General features: G+C 42.8%; 1 protein-coding gene across 12 annotated transcripts in view; it reads left to right on the top strand.

The window, feature by feature from the left end:
- The window catches only part of kif1aa (kinesin family member 1Aa), a 137,117-nt gene that overhangs the window by 98,513 nt on the left and 16,489 nt on the right, over positions 1-22,115 (top strand). For 5 of the 12 annotated variants that reach the window (XM_061978349.2, XM_061978353.2, XM_061978356.2 and 2 more), the window contains 10 exons: positions 2,796-2,931; positions 3,017-3,164; positions 4,610-4,700; positions 4,788-4,906; positions 10,427-10,482; positions 13,440-13,548; positions 13,626-13,692; positions 13,807-13,891; positions 16,006-16,111; positions 20,908-20,934. In XM_061978349.2, the coding sequence (XP_061834333.2) occupies positions 2,796-2,931; positions 3,017-3,164; positions 4,610-4,700; positions 4,788-4,906; positions 10,427-10,482; positions 13,440-13,548; positions 13,626-13,692; positions 13,807-13,891; positions 16,006-16,111; positions 20,908-20,934 (944 nt within the window). The remainder of the gene's footprint in view (positions 1-2,795; positions 2,932-3,016; positions 3,165-4,609; positions 4,701-4,787; positions 4,907-10,426; positions 10,483-13,439; positions 13,549-13,625; positions 13,693-13,806; positions 13,892-16,005; positions 16,112-20,907; positions 20,935-22,115) is intronic. The other 7 variants (XM_061978354.2, XM_061978355.2, XM_061978357.2 and 4 more) reach the window with 2 other exon arrangements.

A 22,115-nucleotide genomic window follows, 5' to 3' on the forward strand; every position in this document is an offset into this window, starting at 1 on the left:
GTACCAAAACGTTCAGAGTCGTGATCTTCCCAAAGAATTACCAGTTTTCATCCGATGGGAAGTGTTCAAGTACCAAAACGTTCAGCGTTGTGATCTTCCCAAAGAATTACCAGTTTTCATCTGATGGGAAGCGTTCAAGTACCAAAACGTTCAGAGACCTGATACCAGTTAGAATTACCAGTTTTCATCCGATGGGAAGCGTTCTAGTACCAAAACGTTCAGAGTCATGATACCAGTTAGAATGACCAGTTTTCATCCGATAGGAAGTGTTCAAGTACCAAAACGTTCAGAGTCGTGATCTCGCCAAAGAATTACCAGTTTTCATCCGATGGGAAGCGTTTGAGTATTAAAACGTTCAGAGTTGTGATCTCCCCAAAGAATTACCAGTTTTTATCCGATGGGATGCGTTCAAGTACCAAAACGTTCAGCGTCGTGATCTCTACAAAGAATTACCAGTTCTCATCTGATGGGAAGCGTTCAAGTACCAAAACGTTCAAAGTCGTGATCTCGCCAAAGAATTACCAGTTTTCATCCGATGGGAAGCGTTCGAGTACCAAAACGTTCAGAGTCGGGATCTCCCCAAAGAATTACCAGTTTTCATCCGATGGGATGCGTTCAAGTACCAAAACGTTCAGCGTCGTGATCTCCACAAATAATTACCAGTTCTCATCTGATGGGAAGCGTTCAAGTACCAAAACGTTCAGAGTCATGATATCCCCAAAGAATTACCAGTTTTCATCCGATGGGAAGCGTTCAAGTACCAAAACGGTCAGAGTCGTGATCTCCACAAAAAATTACCAGTTTTAATCCAAATAGAAGCGTTCAAGTACCAAAACGTTCAGAGTCGTGATCTCCCCAAAGAATTACCAGTTTTCATCCGATGGGAAGCGTTCAAGTACCAAAACGTTCAAAGTCGTGATCTCGCCAAAGAATTACCAGTTTTCATCCGATGGGAAACGTTCAAGTACCAAAACGTTCAGAGTCCTGTTAGAATGACCAGTTTTTATCCGATGGGAAACGTTCAAGTACCAAAACATTCGGAGTCGTGATCTCCACAAAGAAATACCAGTTTTCATCCGATGGGAAACGTTCAAGTACCAAAACGTTCAGAGTCCTGATACCAGTTAGAATGACCAGTTTTCATCCGATGGGAAGTGTTCAAGTACCAAAACGTTCAGAGTCGTGATCTCCACGAAGAATTACCAGTTTTCATCTGATGGGAAACATTCAAGTACCAAAACGTTCAGAGTCGTGATCTCGCCAAAGAATTACCAGTTTTCATCCGATGGGAAGCGTTCGAGTATTAAAACGTTCAGAGTTGTGATCTCCCCAAAGAATTACCAGTTTTTATCCGATGGGATGCGTTCAAGTACCAAAACGTTCAGCGTCGTGATCTCTACAAAGAATTACCAGTTCTCATCTGATGGGAAGCGTTCAAGTACCAAAACGTTCAAAGTCGTGATCTCGCCAAAGAATTACCAGTTTTCATCCGATGGGAAGCGTTCGAGTACCAAAACGTTCAGAGTCGGGATCTCCCCAAAGAATTACCAGTTTTCGTCCGATGGGATGCGTTCAAGTACCAAAACGTTCAGCGTCGTGATCTCCACAAATAATTACCAGTTCTCATCTGATGGGAAGCGTTCAAGTACCAAAATGTTCAGAGTCATGATATCCCCAAAGAATTACCAGTTTTCATCCGATGGGAAGCGTTCAAGTACCAAAACGTTCAGAGTCGTGATCTTCACAAAAAATTACCAGTTTTAATCCAATTAGAAGCGTTCAAGTACCAAAACGTTCACAGTCGTGATCTCCCCAAAGAATTACCAGTTTTCATCCGATGGGAAGCGTTCCAGTACCAAAACGTTTGGAGTCGTGATCTCCACAAAGAATTGCCAGTTTTCTTTCAGTGGGAAGCGTTCAAGTACCAAAACGTTCAGAGTCGTGATCTCCCCGAAGAATTACCAGTTTTCATCTGATGGGAAGTGTTCAAGTTCCAAAACGTACAGAGTCGTGATCTCCACGAAAAATTACCAGTTTTCATCCGATGGGAAACATTCAAGTACCAAAACGTTCAGAGTCGTGATCTCCACGAAAAATTACCAGTTTTCATCCGATGGGAAACATTCAAGTACCAAAACGTTCAGAGTCGTGATCTCCCCAAAGAATTACCAGTTTTCATCCGATGGGAAGCGTTCAAGTACCAAATCGTTCAAAGTCGTGATCTCGCCAAAGAATTACCAGTTTTCATCCGATGGGAAACGTTCGAGTACCAAAACGTTCAGCGTCGTGATCTCCACAAAGAATTACCAGTTTTCATCCGATGGGAAGCGTTCTAGTACCAAAACGTTCAGAGTCGTGATACCAGTTAGAATTACCAGTTTTCATCCGATAGGAAGGGTTCAAGTACCAAAACGTTCAGAGTCCTGATCTCCACAAAGAATTTGCCTTTTCATCCGATGGGAAGCGTTCAAGTACCAAAACGTTCAGAGTCGTGATCTCCACAAAGAATTACCAGTTTTTATCCTTGTGATGTGAGGGCTCCGCCTCCTCCACAATTGCTGCGCCCTGCTTTTTGCCTGCAGGCGTGACACACAATGACTGAATGAGGCGTTTGTACACAGAGATGGTTTGCCCACGGCAAATAGAGGGCTTGGTAAATGGAGGTTCCACCATACAGTCAAACATGGTTGAGGTAGCTTCATGGTCTGGGGCTGCACGAGTGCTGCCGGCAGCTGCGGTTCAGTGTTCTGCCCGGCAGAAATGTATTATTTATTTTTGTTGCGCTTTTCTGCTAGTTCCAGTCAGAGTCCTGCTCGGCGGGCCTGTCCCGGACCGGGACCTCCCAGGAGGAGCTTCGGATCGTAGAAGGCGAGGGTCAGAGCGCCGAGATGGGACCCTCAGCGGACGAAGTCAACAATAACACATGTGCGGGTAATTGTGTGACAGCTATACCTGCAGGGTGCCCACCCTCTGGAATCACCTCGCCAGTCTCATTTCCATCTTTGATTGATGGCAGCCGGTGGCGAAGAAGGCGAGCCCGGTCTGGACGACCAGACGGACACTCCGGAGCACCTCAGAGTGGGCAGCGTTTTCACCTTTCGGGTGACGGTGTTGCAAGCCTCCAGTATCTCCGCAGAGTACGCCGACATCTTCTGCCAGTTCAAGTGAGTAAAGTAATACAATTTAGACATCAGCTAGAGCAGGGTGTCTAAACTAAGTCGTGAGTTTAATCCTCTCTGGGTCAAGATGTTACTTTATTACATTCTGTGTCCAACTATTACGAAATACTGTCTGGGTCAAGATGTTACTTTATTACATTCTGTGTCCAACTATTACGTAATACTCTCTGGGTCAAGATGTTACTTTATTACATTCTGTGTCCAACTATTACGTAATACTGTCTGGGTCAAGATGTTACTTTATTACATTCTGTGCCCAACTATTACGTAATACTGTCTGGGTCAAGATGTTACTTTATTACATTCTGTGCCCAACTATTACGTAATACTGTCTGGGTCAAGATGTTACTTTATTACATTCTGTGCCCAACTATTACGTAATACTCTCTGGGTCAAGATGTTACTTTATTACATTCTGTGTCCAACTATTACGTAATACTGTCTGGGTCAAGATGTTACTTTATTACATTCTGTGTCCAACGATTACGTAATACTGTCTGGGTCAAGATGTTACTTTATTACATTCTGTGGCAAACTATTACGTAATCCTCTCTGGGTCAAGATGTTACTTTATTACATTCTGTGGCAAACTATTACGTAATACTCTCTGGGTCAAGATGTTACTTTATTACATTCTGTGTCCAACTATTACGTAATACTCTCTGGGTCAAGATGTTACTTTATTACATTCTGTGGCCAACTATTACGTAATACTGTCTGGGTCAAGATGTTACTTTATTACATTCTGTGCCCAACTATTACGTAATACTCTCTGGGTCAAGATGTTACTTTATTACATTCTGTGTCCAACTATTACGTAATACTCTCTGGGTCAAGATGTTACTTTATTACATTCTGTGTCCAACTATTACGTAATACTCTCTGGGTCAAGATGTTACTTTATTACATTCTGTGTCCAACTATTACGTAATCCTCTCTGGGTCAAGATGTTACTTTATTACATTCTGTGTCCAACTATTACGTAATACTCTCTGGGTCAAGATGTTACTTTATTACATTCTGTGTCCAACTATTACGTAATACTCTCTGGGTGAAGATTTTACTTTATTACCTTCTGTGCCCAACTATTACGTAATACTGTCTGGGTCAAGATGTTACTTTATTACATTCTGTGTCCAACTATTACGTAATATTCTCTGGGTCAAGATGTTACTTTATTACATTCTGTGCCCAACTATTACGTAATCCTCTCTGGGTCAAGATGTTACTTTATTACATTCTGTGTCCAACTATTACGTAATCCTCTCTGGGTCAAGATGCTACTTTATTACATTCTGTGCCCAACTATTACGTAATACTCTCTGGGTCAAGATGTTACTTTATTACATTCTGTGTCCAACTATTACGTAATCCTCTCTGGGTCAAGATGTTACTTTCTATGATAAACACTTGATGATGTTATTCTTCAGTTTCATTCACCGCCACGATGAGGCCTTCTCCACTGAGCCCCTGAAGAACACAGGCTGGGGCCCCCCGCTGGGCTTCTACCACGTGCAGAATGTAAGAACTGCCCACATATGAAATGTTGACTGGCTTGTTGTGCACTCGCACACTTTTTAACGTTGGCTGTCTTTGTTTTTGTTTTAGATCGCGGTGGAAGTGACCAAGTCCTTGGTGGACTACATCAAGACCCAGCCTCTGGTGTTTGAGGTGTTTGGACACTACCAGAAGCAGCCTTTTCTTCCCCTCTGTAAAGACGTCATCAGGTACTCCCTGCTGTGCAAAACTGTCTTTTATTGAGAACAGACCTCCGCCAAGGAAGAATCTAGCACTTTTTTTTATTATTTCACTTCCGTCCGACATGTTTTTACTGGCCTCTATCTAACCTTCCAATGTTTGGGCAAAACTAGAACAAAGCAGGTGATAATAGGAGAGACGAGGGATGGCTACCCAATCCGGTACTTTTTTTTAGCACCGACCGAAACCCGCTGGATTTGTGCCACTCCAGCAGCACTGAGAGCGAACTCAGCCAAACTACCTTTAGCTAACGTTGCAATTTTCAATGCAAACAAAGAAACTGACTCAAAAAAACGTAAGTAAAGTAAGGCTTTGTTTGTTTGCAAAAAATGCGGTCGCTTGGTGCTAATATACATTGGTTTTACTATTGACATGCTACTGATTAGTGATTTTACATACACCTCCAAATGTGTTGATGAAAACTACAACTAAGATGCACGCTACAATCAAACTAGTGCGTAAAAAAGTATAATACTTACAGTACTAACACTTTTTAGGGCGCAACACAAAATTTGATTCAGCAAAGACTGAAGTGAGGAGCCAACACAGCGTAAACTACACACTACTGCCATCTAACGTTTTGGTAACTGAGACTCACACATGTGATCATGAAACGTGCTCATAAGTGATCATTTTGAAAGGTTTCCGTTATTATTATCAAAAACAGTTCATATCTAATAACACACACATAACTACCAAAAATTGGTACCATTGAGTAGTGGTATGATTGTTGCCGTAGCGGTTCAAATGTAAGCAACCTTAGGAGAGAGGCTGTTATTGAACTTGAATAATGGGAAAGTGGATACGCAACAAAATCAATCTGGTAACTAGAGAAGCACTGGGAGAGTACAGACTAGCACCAGGTCCCATGTCCCTAACTAGCACCAGGCCCCATGTCCCTAACTAGCACCAGGCCCCATGTCCCTAACTAGCACCATGCCTCTAACAAGCACCAGGCCTCATGTCCCTAACAAGCACCATGCCCCTAACAAGCACCAGGCCCCATGTCCCTAACTAGCACCATGCCTCTAACAAGCACCAGGCCCCATGTCCCTAACTAGCACCATGCCCCTAACAAGCACCATGAATAGGTCCATGCCCCATGTCCCTAACAAGCACCAGTCCCCATGTCCCTAACTAGCACCATGCCTCTAACAAGCACCAGGCCCCATGTCCCTAACTAACACCATGCCCCTAACAAGCACCATGCCCCATGTCCCTAACTAGCACCAGGCCCCTAACTAGCACCATGCCCCATGTCCCTAACTAGCACCAGGCCCCTAACTAGCACCATGCCCCATGTCCCTAACTAGCACCAGGCCCCATGTCCCTAACTAGCACCATGCCTCTAACAAGCACCAGGCCCCATGTCCCTAACTAGCACCATGCCCCTAACAAGCACCATGCCACATGTCCCTAACTAGCACCAGGCCCCATGTCCCTAACAGGCACCAGGCCCCATGTCCCTAACTGGCACCAGGCCCCATGCCCCTAACAAGCACCATGCCCCATGTCCCTAACTAGCACCAGGCCCCATGTCCCTAACTAGCACCATGCCTCTAACAAGCACCAGGCCCCATGTCCCTAACTAGCACCATGCCCCTAACAAGCACCATGCCACATGTCCCTAACTAGCACCAGGCCCCATGTCCCTAACAGGCACCAGGCCCCATGTCCCTAACTGGCACCAGGCCCCATGTCCCTAACTAGCACCATGGCCCTAACAAGCACCATGCCACATGTCCCTAACTAGCACCAGTCCCCATGTCCCTAACAGGCACCAGGCCCCATGTCCCTAACTGGCACCAGGCCCTATGTCCCTAACTGGCACCAGGCCCCATGTCCCTAACTAGCACCATGCCCCTAACAAGCACCATGCCCCATGTCCCTAACAAGCACCAGTTCCCATGTCCCTAACTAGCACCATGCCTCTAACAAGCACCAGGCTCCATGTCCCTAACTAGCACCATGCCCCTAACAAGCACCATGCCCCATGTCCCTAACTATCCCCAGGCCCCTAACTAGCACCATGCCCCATGTCCCTAACTAGCACCATGCCCCTAACAAGCACCATCCCCCATGTCCCTAACTAGCCCCAGGCCCCTAACTAGCACCATGCCCCATGTCCCTAACTAGCACCATGCCCCTAACAAGCACCATTCCCCATGTCCCTAACTATCACCAGGCCCCATGTCCCTAACTAGCACCATGCCTCTAACAAGCACCAGGCCCCATGTCCCTAACTAGCACCATGCCCCTAACAAGCACCATGCCCCATGTCCCTAACAAGCACCAGTTCCCATGTCCCTAACTAGCACCATGCCTCTAACAAGCACCAGGCTCCATGTCCCTAACTAGCACCATGCCCCTAACAAGCACCATGCCCCATGTCCCTAACTATCCCCAGGCCCCTAACTAGCACCATGCCCCATGTCCCTAACTAGCACCATGCCCCTAACAAGCACCATCCCCCATGTCCCTAACTAGCCCCAGGCCCCTAACTAGCACCATGCCCCATGTCCCTAACTAGCACCATGCCCCTAACAAGCACCATTCCCCATGTCCCTAACTATCACCAGGCCCCATGTCCCTAACTAGCACCATGCCTCTAACAAGCACCAGGCCCCATGTCCCTAACTAGCACCATGCCCCTAACAAGCACCATGCCACATGTCCCTAACTAGCACCAGGCCCCATGTCCATAACTAGCACCAGGCCCCATGTCCCTAACTAGCACCAGGCCCCATGTCCCTAACTAGCACCAGGACCCATGTCCCTAACAGGCACCAGGCCCCATGTCCCTAACAGGCACCAGGCCCCATGTTCCTAACTGGCACCAGGCCCTATCTCCCTAACTGGCACCAGGCCCCATGTCCCTAACTAGCACCAGGCCCCATGTCCCTAACTGGCACCAGGCCCCATGTCCCTAACTGGCACCAGGCCCCATGTCCTTAACTGGCACCAGGCCCCATGTCCCTAACTAGCACCAGGCCCCATGTCCTTAACTGGCACCAGGCCCCATGTCCCTAACTAGCACCAGGCCCCATGTCCCTAACTGGCACCAGGCCCCATGTCCTTAACTGGCACCAGGCCCCATGTCCCTAACTAGCACCAGGCCCCATGTCCTTAACTGGCACCAGGCCCCATGTCCCTAACTAGCACCAGGCCCCATGTCCCTAACTAGCACCATGCACCAAACAAGCACCAGGCCCCATGTCCCTAACTAGCACCAGGCCCCATGTCCCTAACTAGCACCAGGCCCCATGTCCCTAACAGGCACCAGGCCAAATGTCCCTAACTGGCACCAGGCCCCATGTCCCTAACTGGCACCAGGCCCCATGTCCCTAACTAGCACCAGGCCCCATGTCCCTAACTGGCACCATGCCCCATGTCCTTAACTGGCACCAGACCCCATGTCCCTAACTAGCACCATCCCCCATGTCCCTAACTGGCACCAGGCACCATGTCCCTAACTGGCACCAGGCCCCATGTCCTTAACTGGCACCAGGCCCCATGTCCCTAACTAGCACCAGGCCCCATGTCCTTAACTGGCACCAGGCCCCATGTCCTTAACTGGCACCAGGCCCCATGTCCTTAACTGGCACCAGGCCCCATGTCCCTAACTAGCACCAGGCCCCATGTCCCTAACTAGCACCAGGCCCCATGTCCCTAACTAGCACCATGCACCAAACAAGCACCAGGCCCCATGTCCCTAACTAGCACCAGCCCCCATGTCCCTAACTAGCACCAGCCCCCATGTCCCTAATAGGCACCAGGCCCCATGTCCCTAACTGGCACCGGGCTCCATGTCCCTAACTGGCACCAGGCTCCATGTCCCTAACTGGCACCAGGCCCCATGTCCCTAACTGGCACCAGGCCCCATGTCCCTAACTGGCACCAGGCCCCATGTCCTTAACTGGCACCAGGCCCCATGTCCCTAACTAGCACCAGGCCCCATGTCCCTAACTGGCACCAGGCCCCATGTCCCTAACTGGCACCAGGCCCTATGTCCCTAACTGGCACCAGGCCCCATGTCCCTAACAAGCACCAGGCCCCATGTCCCTCAAGTCAAAGATCATTTGAAAAAACCTGAATCTAAAGTTGGATTGAATTGCCCGTGCAGACAGACAAACGCCCTCCGGAGGACACAAGAATCAAGCAATCACACATAGCCCTTGTCTCTTGGCCATTTCATCTGTTTCCTTCATGCGTCAAGGTTCTGTTGTTTTCCACCTGTTTGTTCTGCAACATCCTTGAATCCCTTAGTCATGATAGACAATCAAAACATTTTGTAGAATGGTCAGAGCGACTCCATATTCATCTTTTACCTACATCTGGTCCTCCAATGGTTTAGAATAGAAAAGAATGAAACGAGCAGACATTCTTGACAGACACGAAATATAGTTCAAAAGTCAGAAATTCCACTACATATACTTTTGACCCATATATATATATTAGAGATGCGCGGTTTGCGGACACAACCGCGGAGTCCGCGGATTATCCGCGGGTCGGGCGGTTGAAATAAAAAAAAATTAGATTTTATCCGCGGGTCGGGTCGGGCGGTTGAAATAAAAAAAAATTAGATTTTAAATAGATTCAGGCGGGTGGCAGTTATACCAATTCGGAAATATATATACATAGTTAAATGTTGTTACCCACATACGAAAAACGAGCAGGCACCTGCAGCATATGCCACAACAGAAGAAGAAAAAAAAAAGAGATGGCAACGCCGGCAGCAAACGTGGTACGCGACAAACTAAAAAAGGGAATACTAAAGACCAGGGGAAAAAAAGGCCAGAAAAGTTCAGCGTGGACTCGTTTTTATGAGGTTGTAAATCAGGATGATAGTAATGCTGGCTACGTGATTTGCAAGAGCTGCGACGCTGTTTATGTCTACGACAGTCACAAAACCGGGACATCTAACATGGTGCATCACATTTGTGCAAAACCCCGAACCTCCACAAACACCCTGAGCATGAGCAGTTTCGTCCGCCGTGATCCCAGAAGAGTGCCACAGGATGTTAAAACAAGGCTTACAGATGCATGTGTGAACGCAGCTGCCTGCAGCAGTTTGAGTGGCGCGAGCGCGCTTGGAGGTGCGCTCAGCGCGGCTCCCAGATGATTGCGCACTGCTGTGCGTCTGGGCCGTGACAGCGTGGCACGCATTGAATGTCTCTGCTACATTGGATCAGTCTCCTTTCTTTAACAGGCAAAAGCTTTATAACCTCACTAATGCCTTGCATCGTCTATATTAGATATATAACAACGGGCGGGTGGCGGATGGCGGGCGGGTGCGGTTTTGATTAAATGTTAGTTCGGGTGGATGGCGGATGGTTGACGACTTTTGTGATGCGGTTGCGGATGAAATAATTGCCTATCCGCGCATCTCTAATATATATATATTAGCAAAAGACAAGTTGCAAGATAAATAAATGGCACTTGGCGGAGGTATTCAAAGAGTTCTTCTAAATCCTGTCTCCTTTCACTAGTCCACTGCGGCCGTGCAGGAGACAGTTCCCACGTGTGATGCCTCTGTCCCAACCAGGTAAAAACACTCCCCCTGTGCACCAGGTCTTAGCATGTTGCTCTCCCGCCCGGCGCTGTCATCTTAGCTGCCTGTCATTGGCTGTGAGCAGTGGACGCCACGCCAGACCAGGACAAATCGCTGGAGCTGATCCGATACCTGGTCCCGGACGTGCTCAACGGGGCGCTGGTGGACTCGCTCTCAGGCCACGCCCTGTCCGCCGCTGGCCTGGCCGCTTCCTTCCTGCTGGAAGCGAACGAGCGAGCTCAGCTGCAAGCCCCGCCCGCCGCTATTTGTTCTGTTATTAAAGCTCAGACTCCGGGTTGGTGAATGAGGCCGATCCAAGAGAATCCCCTACCCCAAAGTTCTTTTTTCTATATCAGTCGCTTGCACAGTGGCTGCTTGTGTGGGATTACACCTTCATGACGCTCTTAAAGCCACCTGGCCTTTCAGCAAAGAAGTCAACTGATACTTGTTTGCTGTGGGGATTCTAGTCTTGGATTGGCTCTCTGTGTTGACTCTCCCTCCTCCTACCTTATACTGCTGGTGTATACCTTCACCGACCTCTAGTATGTATACCTATTACACCTTCACCAGCCTCTAGTATGTATACCTATTACACCTTCACCGACCTCTAGTATGGATACCTATTACACCTTCACCGACCTCTAGTATGTATACCTATTACACCTTCACCGACCTCTAATATTTACACCTATTACACCTTCACCGACCTCTAGTATGTATACCTATTACACCTTCACCGACCTCTAGTATGGATACCTATTACACCTTCACCGACCTCTAACATTTACACCTATTACACCTTCACCGACCTCTAGTATGGATACCTATTACACCTTCACCGACCTCCAATATTTACACCTATTCCACCTTCACCGACCTCTAATATTTACACCTATTACACCTTCACCGACCTCTAGTATGGATACCTATTACACCTTCACCGACCTCTAATATGGATACCTATTACACCTTCACCGACCTCTAATATTTACACCTATTACACCTTCACCGACCTCTAATATTTACACCTATTACACCTTCACTGACCTCTAGTATGGATACCTATTACACCTTCACCGACCTCTAATATGGATACCTATTACACCTTCACCGACCTCTAATATTTACACCTATTACACCTTCACCGACCTCTAATATGTATACCTATTACACCTTCACCGACCTCTAATATTTACACCTATTACACCTTCACCGACCTCTAATATGTATACCTATTACACCTTCACCGACCTCTAATATTTACACCTATTACACCTTCACCGACCGCTAATATGTATACCTATTACACCTTCACCGACCTCTAGTATGGATACCTATTACACCTTCACCGACCTCTAATATGTATACCTATTACACCTTCACCGACCTCTAATATGTATACCTATTACACCTTCACCGACCTCTAATATGTATACCTATTACACCTTCACCGACCTCTAATATTTACACCTATTACACCTTCACCGACCTCTTAACATGTATACCTATTACACCTTCACCGACCTCTTAACATGTATACCTATTACACCTTCACCGACCTCCAACATGTATACCTATTACACCCCCACCGACCTCTAATATGTTTACCTATTTCACATTCACCGACCTCTAATAAGTATACCTATTACACCTTCACCGACCTATAATATTTACACCTATTACACCTTCACCGACCTATAATATTTACACCTATTACACCTTCACCAACCACTAACATGTATACCTATTACACCTTCACCGACCTCTATTATGTATACCTATTACACCTTCACCGACCTCTAACATGTATACCTATTAAATCTTCACCGACCTCTAACATGTATACCTATTACACCTTCACCGACCTCTAACATGTATACCTATTACACCTTCACCGACCTCTAACATGTATACCTATTACACCTTCACCGACCTCTAACATGTACCGGTATACTTATTACACCTTCACCGACCTCTAACATGTATACTTATTACACCTTCACCGACCTCTAATATGTATACCTATTACACCTTCACCGCCTTCGAATAGAAATGTGATGATGATGCTGAATATTGATTGTTTTCAGAGGTTACCACAGTGCGAAAGGCTATTTGCTCTTGTGTTGGGTTGTGCAGGTGAATTTAGTAAACGTCCTGGTAAACCTGAAAAAGTCACGAAAATAAATGTTAAATGGTGAAAGAAAAGAATGTATACCCTCCCCTGCCTTGTGAGCAAACACAAAGGGGTCTTCCACATGTAGAACTGTCCTCACCTTATCTTAATATCTGTTTCTCAGCAGTGATACTCAGCTGTAATACACTTTTCCACCACTTGTGGCAGTAGTGACAATATCAAACAGACAGAAGAAGTTTAAGCGCAAAAATGATGACTAAAGTAGTGAAGCTTTATTTTAATGTGCACTTACATTTATTTATTTAAGAAACATTTATATTATTTATTTAATTAAAATGCATTTATTTTAGCACTGCTTTTATTGTATGTACCTTTATTCTTTTTGATCTAATTTAATGAGTCCCTTCTTTTACAGTATTTATTTAGTAATCAGCCTAACCTAAGCCTTGATAATCATCTTTCTGATTAACACAAGGTTGTAAACTGGAAGTAGGTCAGATAGAATTATTAATTCCCAACATGTGTAAGTGTAATTTAAAAGGCTGTGGACGCGTTGATTAAACACCAAAAAGGGGAAATCAGAGAATAAGTCATTCAGGAATCATTTCCGGGAAAGAGTGGGAACCCTGACTCAAGTCAACGCATCACTAAGAACACTTTCAGCTTTTATTTTGAAGTGGCCAAACCTGGTTGGGGGTGTATTCGTTGGGAAGTTGGAATGGGTTTCTTCCTTCCTCTCTTCTTCCCTCTTTCCTTCCTGCCTAGAATGTAAAACTGGCCCACTTCCTGTCTGACCTCCTTCTACGTCCCTTTTTAGTACCTGCCACCAAGCTGACAGCCGTGACCCGCCCACAAGCCGGGCCGTGCCACTGCAAATATGATCTGATGGTTTTATTCGAGATCTGCGAGCTGGAGGCCAACGGGGAGTGAGTATCGCCTCTGTTAGTCATTTATTTTAGGGATTTATCATGAAATGAAAGGAGCGCTATGTGTGTTTTTCTAGTTACATCCCTGCTGTGGTGGACCACAGAGGAGGGATGCCTTGTCACGGCACCTTCCTGCTGCACCAGGTGAGTATTGAGACACTCTAACTCCAAACCAGTATTATAGTTAGACTATAAGCGGTGGACCTCATGAAACATGTGCTTTTAAGTACTTAACTCAATCTGTTGGTGACTCTGCAGGGCCTCCAGAGGAGAATCACTGTGACCATAGTCCACGAGTCAGGGGGCGACATTGAATGGAGGGATGTCCGAGAGCTTGTTGTGGGTACGTTCCACACCCACATGACACCAGTTGCCAAATTCTGAGCAAAGAAAGTAGCTCCTGGCTGTCCAAAAAGTCGTTAGATGACATCATTGCCTCAAAATTAACTTAACTGTTATTTTGATTCTTAGTTGTTTTCTTTAAATCAGTTAAATGTTAGAGCAGTGGTGCCCTAATTTTTGGCCCGCAGGCCTTATGTGGCCCGCCGAAGTCTTTAATTTGGCCTGCAAAACGTCATGAGTTGTTTAAGGAATTGCATTCATTTTAATAGTCTGACTATTTTGAAGCTGCTATTATGTTGCCATCTATTGGTCAACATGAGTAATTCAGGTCAATTACTTGCAATCACACTCTTAATTGATGTATATATTTATATATATATAAATATATATATATATATATATATATATATATATACACACGCTCATATATATATATTTTTTTTCTCATACACACGACTGAAATCCCTGCATACACACTATTGAGTACTACACACTCAGTAGTGTGTGTGAGGATAGTTTTTTAGTTGCTTATGTGAGAGTGTTTCAGTCGTGTGAGAAATGTTCAGTAGTGTGTATTAAATAATTTAATTAGTGTGTATGAGAAGATTTCAGTAGTGTGTATGAGGGGAAAAAATCAGTAGTGTGTATGAGAGGATTTCAGTAGTATGTCGAAGAGCATTATAGTAGTGTGTGTGTGTGTGTGTGTGTGTGTGTGTGTGTGTGTGTGTGTGTGTGTGTGTGTGTGTGTGTGTGTGTGTGTGTGTGTGTGTGTGTGTGTGTGTGTGTGTGTGTGCGTGTGTGTGTGTGATTTTGATTTTGATTTTTGATTTTTATTAAGGATCCCCATTAGCTGGTTGCCTCAACAACCCACGAGTCTTCCTGGGGTCCACAAGTCAATACAATCACAAGTAAAAGCATATAATTATAACTACACAATACAGAAAAAATAAAATAAAAGCATCAATAAAAAAACAAGCAAACAATTTACAGTCACAGAATAATAATTACCATATAAATATAACTACACAATATGAAACCAAACAAATCATCAACGAGCAGACTAATTTAAAGACTCAGATCAAATATAACTCTCTTTTTAAAAATCTGTTTAATCTGTGTGTGTGTGTGTGTGTGTGTGTGTGTGTGTGTGTGTGTGTGTGTGTGTGTGTGTGTGTGTGTGTGTGTGTGTGTGTGTGTGTGTGTGTGTGTGAGAGAGAGAGAGAGAGAGAAAAATCAGTTGTGTGTGTGTGAGAGGAGTTCAGTAGTGTGCGTGAGAGGATTTTAGTAGTGTATGAGAGAAGATGATTTCAGTGGTGTGAATGAGAGGATTTCAGTAGTGTGAGTAAGAGGATTTCAGTAGTGGGTATGAGAGGATTTCAAAAGTGTGTAAGATGATTTCAGTAGTGTGCGTGAGAGAAGATGATTTCAATAGTGTGTATGAAAGGATTTCAGGAGTGTGTTTGAGAGAAGATAATTTCAATAGTGTGAATGGGAGGATTTCAATAGTGTGTATGAGAGAAGATGATTTCAATAATGGGAATGAGAGGATTTCAGTTATGTGTGTGAGAGAAGATGATTTCAATAGTGTGTATGAGGATTACATTAGTGTGTATCAGAGAAGATGATTTCAATTGTGTGTATGAGAGGATTTCAGTCGTGTGTATGAGAAAAGATGATTTCAGTTGTGTGTATGAGAGGATTTCAGTAGTGTATATGAGAAAAGATGATTTCAGTTGTGTGTATGAGATGATTTCAGTAGTGTGTATGAGAGAAGATGATTTCAGTAGTGTATGAGAGGATTTCAGTAGTGTGTATGAGAAAAGATGATTTCAGTAGTGTGTATGGGAGAAGATGATTTCAGTAGTGTGCATGAGAGGATTTCAGTAGTGTTTGTGAGAGTATTTCAGTAGTGTGTGTGAGGTCATTCTGAATAATGTCCCTAGCAGTTCCTCCTATGTATGTGCGTGTTGTTTTCTCCTCTTTCTTTTGTTCTGTACATCACTTTGTGTTGCCACTTAGCTGTGTATGAAAAATGACATAAAGTTAGATTTGTTACATCCTGTTGGAAACAAGACTATAATAGAGTGTGTGTGTGTTCTGCTCTTTTTGTCCCAGGACGTCTCCGCAACACGCCTGAATCTGACGAGACCCTGGTGGACCCTAATATTCTGTCCCTCAACATCTTGTCTGCCGGCTACGTCAAGCCCTTGCAGGACGACAGGTAGACACAATTGCAACCTGCACAACAACACCCGTTATGCTTCACGGGCAATGAATCACTAGCACATTATCCTAAACCCGGGCTGTTTCCACTGAGGGACGCACACTGTGACATTTTTTTAATTTAATTTAATTTTGTTTTATTTAATTGTATTTATTTTTTTGTCCTGTCCAGCTTCTCAGGCAAATCATATAGTTGATGTAGATGCCCATATCGGCTGTACAAAAGTACTTTACAAAAGAGAAGTGTAGGATACTTCTCTTGTTGCCTTATTTGTATTTGACTTAATTAAATGTATTTATATTATCTTTTGGTGCAGCCGGGCCGGAGCAGGAGGGGATAGAAAGAGGAAAAAAAGGAAGACAGAGAGGGAAATTGTGGGGACAAGAGGGGGATAAGACAGAGAGACAACAGCAAACACAACAACAACAATAGAGCAACATCAGCAAATAGGATACTGTATGTACAAATATGATAGTAAAAGTGATAGCAAAGAAGCAGTTAGCAAAATAAATAATAATCCAGAAATGACAATGAGCATTATTACACTACCAATGGAGCAATACCATACCTGCCAACTACTCCGGTTTTCCCGTAATTAGTACGGTTTTCATCAACCTATTCCGGGTTACGGTTGCAGTGATAAAAAATACGGTTTTTCATTAATTAAAAAAAAAAAAATTTTTTAAGTTTTATTCACGAAATCGCGTAACAACAATGACAATCGACACTGCTTCCCGTAACTTCCTATCGAGCCATTCCGAATGCCATGCGCGAGGCTATTTATAGCACCGCTGCCAAGCACGAGGCCATTGTTTCCAAACGAGCGAACGATCATGGAATCAGACGGAGAAAAATCGCATACGAGTCTTAAACCGAAAAGAAAACTGCAGTCATTCCGTGAAGAATATTCAAAAGCCTATCCGGGAATAATTATCCGTTCCAAAAAGGGTGAAAACTACGCGAATTGCACCTTGTGCAGACAAGATTTTTCGATCGGACACGGAGGAATTAGCGATGTAAAAGACCACGTCGGGACAAAAAAACACAAGTCTAATGCCGTTGCTAGCGATACAAGTGGAAAACTTTCAACGTTTTTCATCGCCCAAACAGATTCTTTGGATGTGATAAATGCCGAAGTTTTATTTACGGAGGCAATAATTGAGCAAACAAAAAGGTAATGACACCAATGTTATCTATTGGAATTGTTTAGTACTGTTATACTGTTAAAAGTGTTTATACTATTTATGCTTTCAAGTCCAAGTTGAAGAAATCTTGTTAAATGTTGACAGCATAACTACCAAAATACAGAAGTATGTCCTTAATATTTTTGCAGTGCTATTTCTGTTGAAAAGTTCAAATGATTACATTAGAGATGTGATGTGCCACTTTTCAAGTGTCTGATGGCTTAAATTAATTTTCATTAATTTTTCATATTTTGAATTCTTTTGAAAGGCTTACAAAAAAACTACATTTGAATTGTAATTCCATGCTATTGACATGACTATTAATTTTAATGAAGTTAGCTTACCATGTTTACAGTATGATAATTGTGATAGAAATGTGAATTTTAGGCACAGAATATTTTTTACAATTGAACAAGGCAGTAGATTATACAAGCTTGGACAGAAAGTTAATAATGACACCAATTATTTTTTTTTATGGAATTGTTTAGTACTGTTTTACCATTTGTTTACTGTAAAAAGTGTTTATACTTTCAATTAACAAATTGAAGTCTTGTGAAAGGTTGACAGGATAACTGGCATTAACTGTCAAAATAATTTCAAACTATTGAAGTTAGCTTACAGAATAAACATGTCAATCAACCCATATGATTTTTGCTGTAATATTTTTGTTTTGAAAAGTCACTGTGACTGATAGAAAAGTGATGGTTTTAGCAACATTTTAACCTGTCTGAATGCTAATAATCATTTTGCGTCGGGGGGCGAAGGGACCCCCCACCAGGACTTTGTCCTGGACCTACCGGGGCCTGCGGCACCTGGACCCTGGCTACTAGGTTTTTCTGATTTCAAAAGTTGGCAGGTATGCAATACAAATACCAATAGAAAACTAGCGCTATTGATAATGAATAATACCAATAATTCACCTTTATTATCAACAATACAGTTGTTGTTCAAATGCAACAATACATATACGTCATGATAACTAGAGATACAAAAGAATGCAGAAAAATAGAGGGGAAGAAAGAGAAGCAATTTTGACATTTTTAAACCAATACAATATATATATATATCCCTCAATATAAAGTTGGATTTTTAAACATTTTCTATACCCTTTTTGTCAAAGAAAACCTTGTTTTTTATGGCAAAAACACAAAATACGCAATATCCACTTTCCCTGACTATTGCTGAGCTCTGTCGACTTGAATACCGTAGCTTGATTAAAAATTCAAGTCATAAAATAAAAATACACTTAAAAAGAAAAGTCGATTCCACAGTCATTTTTATGTTTCTAACTAGCGATGTTCCGATCCAATATTGGTCTGATAGCAGTAAAAGTATTTGTAGTATTATATGAGTGTGCATCTAAAGTTTTCACTATTAGCGCTCTGATACGAGCAGTCCTGCAGCGTGTTGACTTGTGTGTGTGATGTCATGTGCGATACAAGCAGTCCTGCAGCGTGTTGACTTGTGTGTGTGATATCATGTGCGATACAAGCAGTCCTGCAGCGTGTTGACTTGTGTGTGTGATATCATGTGCGATACAAGCAGTCCTGCAGCGTGTTGACTTGTGTGTGTGATGTCATGTGCGATACAAGCAGTCCTGCAGAGTGTTGACTTGTGTGTGTGATATCATGTGCGATACAAGCAGTCCTGCAGAGTGTTGACTCGTGTGTGATATCATGTGCGATACAAGCAGTCCTGCAGAGTGTTGACTTGTGCAAAGCTGGACAGTTGTCCTCCAATAAACACACAATTTAATCTATTTTACTAAAGTTATTAACAAAAGGGCTACAGGCTACACAAGAGCTAGCAGCTACACAACAACTAAGCACACAAGCTAGATATACACAATAAATAAAATATTGCAGTGTAAAACTTGACATTTGTCAATAAAAACAAGTATTAAACAATTAAAAGTTACATATTACTTACACATACAAAGTCCCCAAGTCAGTATTAGAAAGTATCCAGTAACAAACGTGTCCACATCATTTGACTTACTGTGTCATGAGCTCATTGGGACAACTAGGTGTCGCCTATTACCACTACCACTCAATTACCACTCCACTTCAACTTAAAGACAGCATAAGTCCATTTCAGCATAGGGTTGAAAAGAAATAGTTCATTCTCTAAGTAATTTCACTTGATCAAACCTTTTCTAACTTTACACACTACAAAATAGTAAAAGTTTGTATGATTTTTTTCCTTTTTTTTTTTCATTTATTTATTTATTTCAGGCAATAACATAAAAAAAGATTCCTGCTGATATCAATATTTGTATTGGTTTGTTGTTTGCATTGTTTCCAATGCATAAAGCAAAGGTTCTTAAAGGGGAAATACACTTTTTGGGGGGATTTTGCCTATCGTTCACAATCATCATGAGAGACAAGAACACACCTCTTTTTTTTCTTCTTTTTTTTTTTTTAGGATTTTAAAGATGCTAAAAAAAACTCTTGGAAGATGCGGCTAATGGTAGTCACTGTTGTAGTCTTCAAAGTCTCTAAGACAACCTCAAAACCCTCCATCAATGTTTTATATACACACTGCAAGTATATATATAATGTAGTAACAGACACATTCATAACAATATGTAATATGTACAATAAACACACTGCAAGTATATATATAATGTAGTAACAGACACCTTCATAACAATATGTAATATGTACAATATACACACTGCAAGTATATATATAATGTAGCAACAGACACCTTCATAACAATATGTAATATGTACAATATACACACTGCAAGTATATATATAATGTAGTAACAGACACCTTCATAACAATATGTAATATGTACAATATACACACTGCAAGTATATATATAATGTAATAACAGACACCTTCATAACAATATGTACAATATACACACTGCAAGTATATATATAATGTAGTAACAGACACCTTCATAACAATATGTAATATGTACAATATACACACTGCAAGTATATATATAATGTAATAACAGACACCTTCATAACAATATGTAATATGTACAATATACACACTGCAAGTATATATATATATAATGTAGTAACAGACACCTTCATAACAATATGTACAATATACACACTGCAAGTATATATATATATATCATGTAGTAAACAGACCCCTTCGTAACAATATGTAATATGTACCAAATTTACCTTATTTTGGTAATTTTAATCATTTCCCACACACACACACTCCAACTTAGTTTACGTCTCTCCAGATTAGTGGAAGTTGTCTTCTTCACATTTCCTTTTCAAATGCTCCAAAGTGGAATGTGATGATGATCACGGGTAGTTTACTAGAATGACTTGGTGCACCTTCACATGCATGACTTCATGTCTATTAGTATTATTTTTGCCTCATTCCGTTGCTTGGCTAGTGCTCCTAAAAAAAACAAAAAAAAACTGTATGGAATATAAATCCACCAGCTGCTGTTCAGTGGTCCTCCTGGACCAGCCTGTGTCCCTCAGGGACCTGGACTCCCTTCAAGCAGGTCCTGTGCTGTGCCCGGGAAATAAGACATGAAGTACAAATGGCTGTTTCTCTCCCTCCAGTCCACTAATGGAATGTTATTTCCTTTTTCCTGTTCTTTTTGTCCCACATGTGCTTTTTACAGACAGTTTCTTGATTCGGACATGCCTAGGTATATTATTTTGTGTCATCCTCTTCATCCCCCTCCTCCTGCCCTATGTTCATTCTGTCTCTGTGTGTGGTTGAAGCTCTCATCCTCAGTCTTTGAAGGACACGTGTCTGCATGGCTCGCTTGGCTTTCATCACGACCCTCCAAACTCCTTCAAGGGGGCCTATCCTACGTTTATGTTGAAAAAGTTGTTCTACATCAGGTGTAGAGACACCACGTTCGCCAACAAATCCAGTCTTTAGGTGAACGTTGAGGACCGATTCGCGGTTGTGAGCCATTCGTTTTTTTAAGCCGCACCCAACACATTTTAGAAGAAATAAATATTTTACATATATAAGCTGCAGATATACAGTCGCAATCAAAAGTGTACATACAACATAATGTCATGGCTGTCTTGAGTTTACAATCATTTCTACAACTCTTGTTATTTTGTGATGTAGTGATTGGAGCACACACAAAAAAACATTCATGAAGTTTGCTTCTTTTATGAATTTATTATGGGTCTACTGAAAATGTGCTGGGTCAAAAGTATACATACAGCAATGTTAATATTTGCTTACATGTCCCTTGGCAAGTTTACCTGCAATAAGGCGCTTTTGGTAGCCATCCACAAGCTTCTGCTTGAATTTTTGACCACTCCTCTTGACTAAATTGGTGCAGTTCAGCTAAATGACATCACATGGACAAAGATAAGACCTTCTGGAGGACAGTTATGTGGTCAGATGAAACAAAAATTGAGCTGTTTGGCCACAATACCCAGCAATATGTTTGGAGGAGAAAAGGTGAGGCGTTTAATCCCAGGCACACCATACCTACCGTCAAGCATGGTGGTGGAAGTATTATGCTCTAGGCCTGTTTTGCTGCCAATGGAACTGCTGCTTTACAGCGACTAAATGGGACAATGAAAAAGGAGGATTACCTCCAAATTCTTCAGGACAAGCTAAAATCATCAGCCCGGAGGTTGGGTCTTGGGCGCAGTTGGGTGTTCCAACAGGACAATGACCACAAACACACCTCAAAAGTGGTAAAGGAATGGCTAAAATCGGGCTTGAATGAAGGTTTTGGAATGGTCTTCCCAAAGTCCTGACCTAAATGTGTGGACAATGCTGAAGAAACAAGTCCATGTCAGAAAGCCAACACATTTAGCTGAACTGCACCAATGTTGTCAAGAGGAGTGGTCAAAA

The sequence above is a fragment of the Nerophis lumbriciformis genome, linkage group LG18 (assembly GCF_033978685.3).
Source record: "Nerophis lumbriciformis linkage group LG18, RoL_Nlum_v2.1, whole genome shotgun sequence".
In the NCBI taxonomy this organism is placed as follows: domain Eukaryota; kingdom Metazoa; phylum Chordata; class Actinopteri; order Syngnathiformes; family Syngnathidae; genus Nerophis; species Nerophis lumbriciformis.